We start from the raw sequence: 14,765 nt of genomic DNA, 5'->3' as shown, positions 1-14,765 counted from the left end.
GGACTTTCTCTTTTTCTGTTTATAATTTGTATGATATTTGAATTTTTATAAGAATATATTAATTTCATCATGACAAAAAACCCTCAAAATACTTGTAGAGCTTTTTTGCCTAGGATGGAACATGAGTGATTTTAAATCATCTGCTGACATTCACACCTGTGCTTGAGGTTCCACCTGGGCTCGCTGGCCTCCCTCCCCACGGGGCCTCCGCTAGGTGGTCTGCTGCAGGAAGCAGCCCTCTGGTAAGGTCAACCACCAGGGCTGGGCCCCAGGGGGCGTCTGCACGACCACACCAGCGGCAAGCCCTGATTTACACCAGATTCAGTGGGAAGGGGCATGGAAGGAAACAGCAAGGGGACCCCATGGCAAGGCCGGGGAGAGGCGAAGGGGACATCATCAGAGCTTTGTCTGTGTCTGGGGGAACTGTGAGGCACAGCGTCCAAACAGGCTCCATGTTGGGCAGCCTCAGGGGACAGTGAGGGTCACCCCCTCAGAGCTGCACACTCACAGGCATCTGCCAATCAGCCAGTACTGGTCAGAACACAAACTCCGCACACACAACAGCTAGCGCGTTAAATGTTCTGTGTCTCGTGGGTGCTAGGAAGGCAGTCCAGGAGCCCATGTGAAACACGAAGGCAGGGTCCGATAAACACTTTCAGACGGGGTGGACAAAGGTCATGGGGTAGAGATGGGGGAAGGGCTTATTCGGGACGACAGAATCCAGAAAGGCTGCTTTGGGGAAAAACGGCCTGAGAGTCAGGCCTGGTAGACAAGCTCCCCTAACGTGCTAAGGAGCAAAGGCCAAGGGCTCCCTGGAGGTGCCTCACAGGGGCCTAGGTGGCCTGCCTCATGGTGCTCCACCCTTGGCCTTTGAAGGAGCCACTGGTCCCTGGGCCAGGCCCTGCTGCCCCCTGGCGGTCACACAGTGCCCCGTTCCAGACCCTGAGTCCACCCTCAGGCTGTCGCTTGGAAGGCCCCCTGCCCCTGGCCTCCAACTTCTCCCTGTGCTTTTCCTTGCCCCCAGCCCCTGCCCAGGTTCAAACCAGATCCACAGCCAGGGCGGAGGGGCCCCCATCTGATCAGAAAGGGCAGCTCATGAGCACATGGCTCGGCAAGGAGGTGGCACCTTGCACAGAACACAGGCCTGTGTGCCCGTGGGGCGTGGCGGGGGGAATCAAGGCCACTGGGTTTGGTGCTGGCTCTGCATAGCTCCCACGTGGGCTAAGGCACCCTGCGTGCCCCTGCTTCAACCCTGCAAGCCCCCAGCCCTGGCTCTGGTCCTGCGCGGCGCCGTCACCTGGCACCACGATGGCCTCACCCCTCTGCCGCAGTTTCACTGCCCCCTCCCTCCACAGAGGAGGAAGTCAATCCCGGGGCCCTGATCCCAGGTCGGACTCCAGATCCACCCACCACCACAGCAGGCCATGCAGCAGCCCTCGGCTGGACGGAGGCCCTCGGGAGGCGGCTTGAGGTGCCAGCTGTGATGCATCCAGCCCCTCCCTGCTGCCCATCGTGCCCACCCAGGGTGTCTCCTCAAGCCCCCAGGGTACCTGCAGCAAGGCCAGGTCTGCGTCCTGGGCCAGCTGCTGCAGGTTCTTCACAGCAGACGTGGTCTTGATCACACGCACCAGGGCTGGGGAGCAGTCGATCGGGAGCTCGCCCAGCAGGGACTTCTCGTCGCTGAGCAGCAGCAGGGCGTGGTAGGGGCTGTGGGGCAGAGACACAGGTCAGCACAACCAGCGAGCCCCAGGCCCCTGCCCTGGGTGTGCACCTGCAGAGAAGAGGACAGGGAGGAAGCGGAAGACAGTGCTGTGCCCTGAGGCCTTTAAAAACCTGCAAGGATCACCCACAGAAAAAACTGAGGAAGGCCTGACGGGTGACCCGGCTCCATCCCACCTCTGGGATTGCCCAGCAAATGTTCGTTCAAAAACAAGTGAATCTTTCCTAAGGAAAGAGTCCCAAATATGGGAAAAGCAAAATCCCCACTGCAGCCTATGAACAGAACTACCTAGAAATACGCTTAGCAAGGAAGCCCGGGGCGGCGCACAGGCCTGGGGAGGGAGGAGGGACCAGGCAGTGCTTTGCTTTCTGTTGTCTCAACATTTTCTATTATGTACCCAGATTTCTTTTTCTGGTTAAAAAACATTTAAGGAAACAAAGGACTTGGTGGAGGAGGGGGAGGCAGAAGATTGGGCTCAGCGCTTTCCTTGAAGGAAATCAGTGACATGAAGAAACAGATCTCACAAGTTCTGATCTGAGCAGGAGGTTCGGTGGGTAACACCATGAAGACACAATGCCTCCCGTGGTTGGTTCCCTGTCCCTGCCATGATGCTCATCCCCACAGCCCTGCCCAGGCCCTCATCTGGACCGCAGCACAGTGTCCCGCTTGGCCAGGCAGTGCTGAGAGGGCCCGTGGGGAACCTGGGGTGGTCATCTCTAGACAAAACTGGACACAAAAGCATGTGTTTTTACTCTGTAAACAGCAGCGCCCTACCTGCCAATTTCTGTGGCAGGAAGAGGAAAAGACGATTTTTGGAACCAAGTACTTGGTAAACCTCAGGACACAGGAGAGCAGGGCCCCGGCAGGGTGTGCGTGGGGCTGGCACTCACCGGATGGCCTTCAGGCTCCGCTCGATGGCCTCGGGGGGGATAAGGCTCGTGGCCGCGTAGTGGATCTTATGGGGCAGGCAGAAGCTCACCTCCAGCCAGCTGTTGACGTGGAGCCGCACCACACCAGATGTGCACAGGCTGCAGAAAGCAGGCCGTCAGCCACCCACACAGCAGCTCCCAGCCGTGCACACAAGCCACACAGACCACCCCCCCCCTGAGGGCGCCTCCTCCCGGCACACGGAGGAAACTACAGGGGGAGACTTCCAGAGCAAGAAAGCATCTTGTCCCAGACCTCAGTATGTGTAAGAGAAGAAAAAGTATTAGGAACACCCACAAAAACTGTATTCCTGGCCAGCCCTGGAATCTGTAGTCCAACCAGAGAGCCAGGGCTCCCATCTCTGTCCCACAGGCTCAGTGCACTAGGGGTATCCTGAGGCCGCCTCTGCACACCTGAGGAAGGCTCCATCACAGTGGGCTGCCAGGCAGGGCAGGGCCTGTCACCAAAAGGGAGAGTTGAGCAGGAGAGGAAGGTCCTGGCGGGGAGGGGCCCGTCCCCCTGCAGACACCAGCAGCCCCAGGGGCTCCACGGCCACCGCCAACGCCAGCCTCGGCTCAAACCTTCGGCTTCCCTCGTCTCCGTGATGGAACTTTGGTTCTTTCAAGCCCTGGCCTTGCTCAGGCCAGACGTGGCAACTCTGCGTCTGACCCTCATTTCTCACGTCCCACCTCAAACCATCTGTCAATCCTATCTGCTTCACGGCAGGGACAAAGTCCAGACCTTCTCCACTCCGGCCCCCTCTGTCCGCCCTCTCCACTCAGACCCCCAGGGCTCCCACGTAAGCAGTCCCAACCAAGATCCCAGAGTGCTGGAGCCCTGTGGGACCTGCCCACTCTTCTCCGACCCTGTCTCCTCCCCGCCTCCCATGGGTCCAGCAAAATAGGCTGCCCTGCGGCTCTCCAAGCCCGTGTAATTGCCCTGGGCCACACACTCTCCCCCAGGTGCCCCGGGGTTCCTTCCCCCCTTTTCAGGTCTCAACTCAAGCACCACCTTCTCAGTGGCTCAACCATGAGCCAGGCCCACAGGCTGCTCACAGTTCCCGTGTGTCCTGTGCACCGGGCAGCAGCACAACCTGCGTCTGCTGGTCAGTGCTGTTTCCCGACCAGAATTCAGTCACAAGGTGCACTTCTCACTGCACAACTGGTAATGGTGGGGTACGTGAGGGCACTGAGTGCATTTCCTGAACGGAGGAAGGAAAAGGCCCGAGGAACATGTGTCCGCTCTGGGGGGACCATCTCTCAGGAAGCCCCTGCCAGGAGAACAGTCCCCTAGTGGCACCGTGCAGGGGGACCACACACAAAGCTGGGGCCACGGCTCCGTGGCATGGCACCTGGTGTGGATGCGGGGGGAGCAACTGCTGGAGCAGAAGGCAAGGGGGTCTGTGCCCAGCCGAGGCCCGCCTGCCCTGCCCAGGGTACCCTCCCCATCACACTCCAGCCCCACTCTGCTGGCCCCGCTGGCGCCCAGGTCTCAGGGCTCTCAGGCACACAGATGCAAGGTGCTGGGAGGCGGCCCCGTGGCCCCTGCCCCGCGCCCACAGGCCGTTCTTACAGTCTCTCCCCACAGCTCCGCCCAGACGGATGGCAGAATCCGTGGTCAGCAGTTCCAAATGTAAAAATAAGCCTTCATTGTCTCCAGCAGGGAATGGGCAATGGGCAAAGGACCGTGGGAAGAACACAGAGCACGTCTGTGACCTCAACTGCCCCAGGACTCCTGCCAACACCAGCGTCTGCTCCCTCTGCCTGTCCTGTCAGGGCGCCAGGAGAACCAGGCCCCCAGGAGCCCCCCTCAAGGGACGGTCTTAGGCTCTGAGCTGCAGGGGTGGGGCTGCAGGCTGTGGCTGAGTCTGGAGGGCAAAGGTTTGGCCATTGCTGATGCCACAGCCCCTCAACATGAAACCCAGGCACGGGTTTGGTGACTGTCACGATTTGGGGAAGAGACCCCGGGTCCTTCCTCAGGTCCCAGTGGAGGACACCACTCTTGGCTTCTTCCAGAAGGAAGCAAGTACACCTGAGCAGACGGAGGCTCCTGGAGCCTCCCCACTACTTGGCCAAGGGCCTTTGTGGGCTGGACGGCTCACGTCAAACCCTGAGAAACAGCGTCTTCAGGGATCAAAAGTCACACGAAGGGGACCCAGGGTAGTGGCTCCACTTGCCTGGGCAACATTTATGCTCTCAGCATCTGTGTATGAGGGAAGCAGGCGGAGGAAACAGGGCGCCAGCTCCTCCTCCATTCACTTCATCCCTGCTCAGAAAGGCTGGTGGATTCAAAATCAAGGTCTTCCTGTCTCTGAGCTCACCTCTAGGACACAGCTCAAAGTGCCTGCTGGAATGAATGCCACAGAGTCAGAAGTAAACACTGAGAGGCCTCTCATTTCAGAGATAGCCGTGTGGGCTCCTCAAGGAGCCCAGGGATGCCGCGTGCAGGTCGCCAAGCCACGTGGCACGTGCAGAGGCCCCAAGCACTGGTTCGGGCTCCTGGGGCACAATTTACAGCCCTGTACTTGGGGGCTCCCACTCAGCGGTGCCGAGAAAGACACAGGGAATCATAAGCAAACTGTGTGAACATGAGAAGCCCAAAAGAGTGGTAAGAAAAGGGATGGGGGGAGGGTGCAGGGGTGTGTATGGGCTGGGAGGGGGCTTGGGACAGGCCCCATGGAGACTCAGTTGCAAGTGCCAAATCTGGGTACCAGGGAAATGAAGAGTCAAGGCCTGTGCAGACTCTCCACCATGTCACTGTCCCCAGAGCCCTGGCCACACAGTCTGGGCACACGCTGGCATGGGGTCCTCTTCTCTGGGGGGAGACACGCCCTCCCTGGGTCCCTAGTTTCCACGTGGACTTTACTCCATGTTCCCAACACTGGCGACCTCCTCCCATGGGGCACTTGGCACTGAGGCTGGTGCCTCTTTACAAACAAACGGAGCTCTGTAGCGTGCAGACCCTGAGCACCACCTCCAGCAGCACCCGAGGGCCAGCTGCAGGCCCAGGCGAACCCCGGGACACCCTGGAACAAGCCAGGAGGGAGGGCACCGCACTGGGAATGCCCTATAAACCCCACCGCCATCAAGAGGTGAGCCCAGAGCTGTGCTGAGGTCTGTCAGGAGGAGGAAACAGAGACATTTACCCTTGTTTCTCAAGTGCGTGCAGTTTTAAGACAAGACCAGCGGAGTAGAAGTTGGGCCCGAAAAGGGTCCTGGGAAGCTCTCACTTCTATTTGCCGGCAGTTAACGGTTGGGTCTGGGAACACTGAGGAAAAACACTGCCCCTGTGTGAGGCTTATCCGGCCCCTCACACAGCTCCGAGACGCCGCCCCGCCTGCGACTTGAGATAGATGCGTCCTGAGGCGGCCACACCGGCCTTCCAACAAGCTCTTATCTTTCCCACCCCAGACGACTGTGCACCAGCTCATTTCATCAGCTCACACCTCAGCATCCAAGAGAGAATTTCAATTCCTAACCTGACGTCCTCCTCTAGCCTCGGACCGGTCACCCTTCTTCCTGCCCCAGGCCAGAGACCTTCGAAGCCAGCCCTATACCCTTTGGTCCAAACACAACATGTACTGGGACGAAAGTGCACATGACCCACGAGGTCTGGGTGGGCTCCAAAAGGCCAACCTTGAACTGTTTAAGTGCGTTTCATGGCAACAGGGACTGCAATGCCCAGGGTACCTGTGGACGTGCCTGTGGGCCCTGCTCTGGATGGGCAGCGGCGAGGCAGCGTCCCCAGCGCACAAAGCACCACCCGCAGGCCCGGACCGGGGTGGCTTCCCCAGGCTCCCAGCCTCCCGGGCCCACCACAGGCCCTGCCAGCTCGGAGAACTCTTCAACAAACACTTCTTCGAGCCCCACGGAATCCACATCAAGGGGCCGCCTGTGTACTCATCCCTCCGACCACATGCTGAGCACGAGGGCTGTGTCACAGAAAGCGAGAGGACATCCCTGACCTCGTGCGGTGCTGTCACTCAAGTCACGAAGCTGCACGGGGAGACACAGGTGCTGGGCAAGTTGAGGCGGCCCCAGGCACCTAGGTCCCGGGGCACAGGACCGCCAGGCCACACCACAAACCCGGATTTTAATTAAAGCAGCCAATCCAGAGCCATTCCTTTGCAAAGTCCCACCCCAACCCCTAACCTCAACCAGTTCTCACAGCTTCCAGCCTCTCACTTCTGCTCTGAGAACGCCCTTCCCAGGGGTCAGCCAGCAAGTCTCCACCAAGAAAGAGCTGTATGTTCCCCGCCGCCTGTGCAGCCTCCCCTTCTTAGCTCCAAGGTGCAGTCCACCCTGCAGGAGTGGAGTGGGCCAGGCCAGACCCTCGAGGCCAACATGGACCTGGTGGGTCAGAGGGAAGGCCACAGACCAGGGGGCTCCTGGGAAGTCTCAGAGCCGCTGCTGTTGCCAGGCAGGGACAGGGGACGGGGAGGACACCGATGCCCCTGGGACTCCTGTGGGAGAAGCACTGCCAGTTTCCCTGGGGCCGGACCCAGGACCCAGGAGCCTGTTTCCAGACCCCACTTGGTCAGAGTGAGGTCTGGAAACAGGAAGGATGGGGTGGTGTTTCACCTGGAGGAAACTGACACACCTCGGTTCTGGAAGGAATCTAAGTGCTGAATGGTGGACCCTGGCAGCTGTTTTCGCCGCAAACGCTGACTCCTGTCCTTGGAACTAGTGCCACTAGAGGGTGCTGGGCTGCCCCAAGCCCCAGCTCGGCCGGCCCAGCAGGTCACCAAGGAAGCAGCCAACTCTCCAGGGCCTTACTCCCTCCAACTTTCCAACACAATTCAAACCTAAGAAATCACAGCTCATTATTCACTTAGAAACATAAAGTCTGATTCTGGTTTGCTTTTTATTGTAATTCCACGTTAGCGTGAACTTAGCTTGTAGTCTAATCCTACTTGAGGCATGCAAACTCCCACTCAGAAAATGGCAACAGTTTCCAAGGAAGGGGTTTCTCATACCAGCCCACCCAAACCAGAGGGCAGAAATTCTCTTACTGCAGGAAAAACTTCCATGTGATCATGTGGATAAAAAGAGACGGGGTCTGGGCTTCCCTGGTGGCACGGTGGTTGAGAGTCCGCCTGACGATGCAGGCGACACGGGTTCGTGCCCTGGTCTGGGAAGATCCCACATGCCGCGGAGCAGCTGGGCCCATGAGCCATGGTCGTTGAGCCTGCGTGTCCGGAGCCTGTGCTCCGCAACGGGAGAGGCCACAACAGTGAGAGGCCCACATACCGCAAAAAAAAAAAAGAGACGGGGTCAGACTACAAGACCAGAAACCTGTTCTGGGTCAAGACCAAGGCTTCGCCAAGAGGTCTCCAGAGCAGGAGGGACCAGAAACCAAGGCAATCATGCAGCAAGGGGCATTTCATGCTGCTCTGATTTCCCCCAACGCCCAGAGGTCACCGAAATAAAGAAACGGAAATTCCAGCCCGGACACACACCCCGAAGGACAGCTCTCCCTCCCACATAAAGGCACCTGTGCCCCCAACAGAACATGGGTGAGGGGTGAAAACTTCCCTGGCGGTCCAGTGGTTAGGACTCTACGCTTTCAGCACAGAGGGCGCAGGTTCAACTCCTAGTCGGGGAACTAAGATCCCCCAAGCTGTGCAGCTGGGCCAAAAAAGAAACAAAAAACAAAACAGGTGAGGGGTCGGAGCAGAGCGCTCACAGGAAAGGAAACAGGGATGTTCCACACGCGAGGTCGTGCACACCTGCGTTCAGATAAAGCTGCCCTGAGACCCCGTCCTCCACCCATCACGGTGGGCAGAACCCAAAAGCTCACAAGACCCTGTGCTGGCAAAGCTCAGGTGCTGCTGATGGGAATGTAGACTGAGCCACAGAAGGAAGTGCCTCCAAATGACACGCACACCTGACCTATTCAGCCCGTCAATTCTACTTTTAGGAATTTATCTCATGGATGCACAAGCACTTGCACAAAATAACACGCATATAGTTGAGCAGCATGTCTTTCAGCAGCAAAAGCTGGAGCCAATGATGCCTCAGGGAGGGGGCAGGCAGCTGTGCAGCAAGGAGAAGTCGGTCCCTATTTACCAACAGACAGACGTCTGTCGGTGAGCTGCACATTAAAGTGAGGAGGTAAAGGGTGAACCGTGCACTCAGTGCGCTCTGGCTGTGAAAGGGTTCACCGTATGTGCTTTAGCACCTTGCGACAGGGCGCACGACACTCGGCTGCCTGATGCAATGCACCCTGCCACCAGGAAGGAAACCTGGCGAGGGTGCAACTGGAAAGAAACTCTGTGCTCTGACTTTCAGACTCAAAGGACAGGTGACCTTTTCAAAGGCTTAAGTTTAAAAAAAAGGAAAATTACCAAAAGGTCATAGTGATTATCACGGGGTATGGGATTATAGATGATTTTTATTTCCTTTATATTTTTTTATATTTCCTAAATGTCTATAATAAACACATATCATTGGTGAAATCAGAAAAAACATTAACATTAAAAAAAAAAAGAAAGGGACTTCCCTGGTGGTCCAGTGGCTAAAACTCCACGCTCCCAATGCAGGGGGCCCGGGTTCAATCCCTGGTCAGGGAACTAGATCCCGCACGCCGCAACTAAAGATCCCGCACGCCGCAACTAAAGATGCCGCACGCTGCAATGAAGATCCCCGATGGTGCTGTGGCCCCAGCTCTCAGATGAGGTCCACCTCCAGCAGGGAATGTGGGTCCACTGGACGGAGCGAAGCCCCAAGAAAGCCGGGGTGGGGGAGGTGGGGGAGCAGAGAATGTGGGGAAGTTGGGGGCGGTGGAGAGGAGAGAGGTCTGCACCTACACACTATCTGTCCAGCAACATGCCTGGTGCTGCGAGGTCCCCTCAGCCCTGAGAGGCCCCTGGTGAGCCAACTGGCCAGGTGCATTTGGGCAGACAGCCCCCCACCCCCATTCCCCATCCCATCCCCACTGCAGACCCAGGCCCAGGGGGCAGTGGTCAGAGTCACATGGACGCTCTTTAAAAAGAAGAGAAGTGCCTTGCTGGTCCACATCTAAGAGAGTTGGTGTTGAGCCACTGATATGAGCAGTGTCTCCAACGCCCGCTGCCCTCACACACTCAGGGCCCCAAACCCCCATGACCCTGGCGCGGGGGGAGCAGAGCCAACCCCAGCCCCAGCCTCTGAGCCTCCGTCTCCTCGTGGGTGAAGTGGTGACAGTGGCCGCGCCTAATGAAGGTGGGCCTGGAACTTGGCACGGTGTTGCACTCAGTCAGCGTCACCGTGCATTGCGGATCCCATGCTCAGCTTTCTTTAGGTTCATTTTCTGGCTAAAGACAAGTCTGGAGGTGAACGTCCCAGCGGGGCTCCTCCCCAGCCTCCCCCCACCTCAGGCACAGCAGGGAAACGGCACCAGCCCGGGGAGGCCCATGGGAAGCAGGCCACCGTCTCACCTGTCGTAAGCGTCCTTGAGGTCCCTGGCCAGCTTGCACTTGGGCAGGATGTGATGGAACGGGGACTGAGGCCCATCATTTGCTGCAAGAATTATAACACAGAGGACTCAGAGTCTGCACAGCGAGGAGCGTGCACAGGCCAGAAGACAAGCTTAACCTAAAAAGAATTTTAAGTGGCTGTAAACCAAACATCAGGAAATTCTCCACTGGTGTGCTCAACCGCCTTTATACGGGATGTCTGGATTTACCCTTCACCAGTGGCCCAACCTGACCCTGTAGCCACAGGCCTCACAGGAAGAAACCCTTCTGCAGCTACCCTGCAGGCTCCCCGCAGGCCGCCAGAGCCACCCCACCTCAGACCAATCACTCCCTGCCTCACCCCACTCCTTCCCCCACACACTTACACCAGTGCAATTTATTTTCATGATCCAAAGTCTCTTGTTAATCTTTTCTCATAAATGTCTAACAAAAAAATATATGTACTTAAATTGAACTTTAAAAAATTTCCTGTGAAAAAGTCACAGATTCTATAGAGAATGTTTAAAAAACAAAACTTCTGGATTGTTATTAGCTAGCAGATAACTGGGCAAAACAAATATTTTACACATTTTGACAACTAACTGTCAAACATCAAAAGCTAATGTTTACTGAAAAAAGGCACCCGAGTGACACAGTTCATGTACACTTCTACTTATTGCTAAAATTAGCCCAGGTTCACTGGCAAATCTGTTCCTAGTTTTCTCTTCTGTTATGGAGGTGCTGACCCGAGAAGACGGAGGTGAACAGTCTGTGACAGGTGGGCATCTCTCTGCTCTGAAATGTTGACAGTACACCAAAGCCTCATGGGGATCTATCAGCAGACGTTACTTTTAATAACTGGTCAGCTGGTAACTCAGTTGGGTCTCCCTTCAATGTAGGTGAAAGCAAAGAACTGCCTCCCCCCCAGCCAGCTCGATCTTCCTGCTGCCCCTCTGCATGCCCCCTGCTTCAGGGGACTGTCCAGCGGGACCAGGGCGGGGCAGGCGGTGCCTGACCTGCAGGAAGAGCCACCGTGCAGGGGTCTGGGGGGAGGGGAATGTTTTGGGCTGGGAAGCCACTCCTGGAACATCAGTTCAGGAATCTGGGTCTAGCTGTGTCCCTTGGGGGTCTTCCTGTGCACCCAGGGCATGCTCAGCCCACCATACAGGCCATTACTTTCCACATCGGGCCACCCAATGGGGTCCCTGCCCAGAGAGGCCGCCCGCCGCCCTCACCGTCGGCCATGGCAGACACCTCGTCCTGCAGCGCCAGGATCAGCTTGGCCTCCCGCGTGAGGTACTGGCAGCGGCGCTCCTCGTGCTGCAGCACGGTGGCAATGCGGCGGGAGAGGTTGTGCAGACAGTTTATCACCGATGGGTCAGCGTTGGCCTGCAGGAGAGAGGCCACAGCCAACTCGATCGTAGCACACGCACTCGGGGAGGACATGCAGCAACACTCAGAGCCCCTCTCTGGGTGCCACCACTGTCCCCAGTCCCGGGTCCCCTCTAGGGCCTGTCCCAGCAACGTGGGCAGGGAACGGCCGCCTGGATGGAGCACACGTGGCTCCGTGGGGGTCCCCAGTGGGGAGGGAGGGGTGACACAGGCATTTCTAACAAGCAGAGAGAGGTGCCCATGCTCAGGGCCCCAGGTCAGGGCCATGCAGGAAGGCAGAGGACGTTCAGGCATCCACTCTGGGCATGACAGAGGCAGCCCAGTGGCGCAATGGAAGGCACAGATCCCATCAGCCACCTGCTGTGTGACCCCGGGTCACAGGCTCCCATCTGAGAAAGGAGAACAGTGGCCCCTCTCTCAGCAATCAGTCAACATGTCAAGTGCTCAGAACAGAGCAGAACCCCTGGCAATGTCTGCAGTCACCAATGTGCCGCTGAGTGCTAGTGGACAGGACCGGCTGTGTGAGAATTTGGTCACACGGTCCATGTTACAACAAGGACACAGTGTGAGAAACAGAAGCACCAGGCCCACTGTTCAGTGAAGACCTGTCCTCAGGGTAAGCAGCTCTTCCTGAGACCCTGGCTAACAGAGAAGCCAGGAGGCGCCAGGCCATCCCCTTCCCTCCGCGCCCGTGCTCACTCTGGGACCTATCAGGGGCCACAGCCAGGCCAGGCGGGCGCATCCACCCAGGCCAAGGGTGGGGCAGGCAGCTGTGGGGTCTGTGAAGTTGGTCCACGGAGCAGATAACCAGCCCACCGTGACTCAGCGCTCCAGGAGGCCGCCAGAACAGCTGAGTCATCCCGCGGGTGGAGGTGGGAGGAGGGGGAGGAGTGGTGCCCGCGATTAGAACCTCTGGTCGCCCCCGCTCCCGGTTATCTACAGGCAGGGCCCTGTGGTGAGTGTCCACAGCCAGGCTCCTGGGCCAGACCCTGACCTGACTCAGTAAACCCCTTCACCACGTGGAGCTGGAAACACTTCCTGAGCTCCTACAGACCCATGTTCACAAACAGAACACACCCCAGGCAGCACACCTGTGCGGGGACAGGGCTGAGGGCTGACTCCACGCCGGGCCCACCTATGGGCAGCAGCCCTGCCCCATGCTCAGGACAGCCCCTCAAGTGTCCCCGCAAGGTCACGGAACGGAGGGTCTGGGGTATAGGGTGTACACAACTGCCTCAGAACAAAATGTTCTGCTTTAGATTTTACAGAAATCTGTGTAAAATTCCTCCCCGCAGCAAAGCAGAGAGAAAATGACCTGGGCGCATGGTTACTCCCTTGAAGAAGTAGCCCAGTCACACCTGAGAGCCTGACCCTCCATCACGCTCCTACTGGTGTGTCGCAAGTCAGGTGTCTGGGGCCGTTCGCTCACACTCCGGGATGAGCGAGGATGGAGTGTGCCTGGGTGTCCCAACCGGCTGCACAGGCCAGGCTCGGCTCAGGGTGCCCACAGAGCCTGGGCTACGTGGGGCCACACTGAGAAGGCGACCACCCAGGACGTGCCAGCCCTGAATGGAGCTCTGAGAAACACCCATTCTCCCCGCACGCAACGTGAAGCAACAATGAAGTGTAGGGATTTGCCTGCGAGACTTTCTCACCCCGAAACTTGTACCGAAATCCAGTCAGGCCTTCAGAGCTAACGTTCAGCTTGTGGAAAACACACGGACATGGAGCAAGCCTGACTGCACACTGAGATGGGTCCGACCGTGGACCCTTCACGGGACAAAGGAGGGGAGAGTCAGAGACCTGGAGACACAACCCCCAAGCTTGTGTGGGCTGGCTTCTGGTTTTCACCCCAGTTCAGACAGGTCAACGGGAAAAAATGCTGTGGCAACTAGGGCATGTTTCCATGGACCAGGTACTAGTTGATACCAACTTACAGTGAGCTCTGTCAGGTATGGTATAAAATAGCTGTCCCCCCTTTTCCAGAGACGCCTTCTGAAGTATGTGGGGGTGAGCAGACATGAGGTCTGAGACTTGTCTTGAAATACTTGAGCGATGGGGTTGGGGGCAGATGGAGCCAGGGTGCAAGGCAGCAGCTGTGGGATCTCAGAGACAAGTGTGCAAGGACCATCAATCTATTGTCACTAGCTCAGGGTTTGTTTAAAACTTTTCAAAGTAAAAAGGGTGCACTTTTTTTTTTTTTAGCGTGCACATTTTTAAATGACTACAGCAAAGAAGAAAAAAACTGGCCCACCCTTTACGCTATTTTAAATTCCTCCCACTGTTCACCTCACGGCCTCTGTGCTCTGAAATCCTACACTGCCCTGTTCCCACTGCTTTAACCTGGCAGTGAGCCACCCACCCACTCCAGGGTCTGGCCTCGCCCCCATTTCTCATCTTCAGTGGCCACAGGACGTTCCAGTGTGTAAAACCACCACCCTGTCTAATCATTCCCCAACTACTGGATACCAGGATTATTTCCAGCCTACTTATTATAAAAATCTTCATACAACTTTAAAATCTGCCTGTTTTCTTGACTGTCGTGTCCATGGGTGTCATACACTCCGCTATCACACCCTGCTCCCCAGAGATGAGGGCTTGCCAGCAACGTCCAGGGTGGGGCCGAGGCTGCTTCTCATGGCCCACCCCACAGGTGCTATCAGTGCTGACAGGGGGAGAGCACTGGTCATGGTTGTGGTTTGTCTGTCTTTAACGTGAGTTCTCTTTGTGGATGTCTGTATTACGTAATGATGTAAGTAATAAAGGGACACTGTGAAAATGCAAACACTATGGAAGTGCACGAAGCAGAAAGTAAGAGTCTCCCCTCGGAACCTCAAGCCCCAGGCACAGCCACCAGGAACAGCTGACTTTGTTTTAACTTGCAGCTCTTTATTTATCAACAAGGGTGGGCCAGTTTTAAGAATTAAGCTCCCTTCAGGAAGGAGAAAGCTCCATTTAGGAGCTTTTCCCTAGCATTATTTTGATTCTGAACTCTTCAGTGAGACCTGTGGTCTCCACGACAGAAAAGCCTCAGTGGGAAAAACACTCTGAGACTAAGGCACCTGATGGGACAGGCTCCCTCCTGTTCAGGCTCACCCACGCCACAGCAAAGGGTACAGAGCACACTGCTCCTTGTCACCAAGGTCTAGCCACTTTCTCACTGACACTTCTGTACAAAAGCCGTCGTGCAGCTCACATGTGCCCAGCCAGAAAGAACTACTAGATTTCTTGGTGAAAACTGATAGTGGGATATTTCTGAGGAATGCCATTATTTAACAGTACGGAATATAT

At 56.8% G+C, this 14,765-nt stretch overlaps 1 protein-coding gene across 3 annotated transcripts in view; it reads right to left on the bottom strand.

The window, feature by feature from the left end:
- NPRL3 (NPR3 like, GATOR1 complex subunit) overlaps positions 1–14,765 on the bottom strand; it is a 35,384-nt gene that overhangs the window by 6,319 nt on the left and 14,300 nt on the right. For all 3 annotated transcript variants that reach the window (XM_081255313.1, XM_081255315.1, XM_081255314.1), the window contains 4 exons: positions 11,318–11,471; positions 10,065–10,146; positions 2,611–2,748; positions 1,551–1,707 (listed from right to left, as the gene is read on the bottom strand). In XM_081255313.1, the coding sequence (XP_081111439.1) occupies positions 1,551–1,707; positions 2,611–2,748; positions 10,065–10,146; positions 11,318–11,471 (531 nt within the window). The remainder of the gene's footprint in view (positions 1–1,550; positions 1,708–2,610; positions 2,749–10,064; positions 10,147–11,317; positions 11,472–14,765) is intronic.

This window comes from Mesoplodon bidens (genome assembly GCF_964165515.1).
Source record: "Mesoplodon bidens genome assembly, chromosome: 15".
In the NCBI taxonomy this organism is placed as follows: domain Eukaryota; kingdom Metazoa; phylum Chordata; class Mammalia; order Artiodactyla; family Ziphiidae; genus Mesoplodon; species Mesoplodon bidens.
The sequence above is the reverse complement of the archived record's forward strand: the minus strand, read 5'-3'. Positions and strand labels throughout refer to the sequence as shown.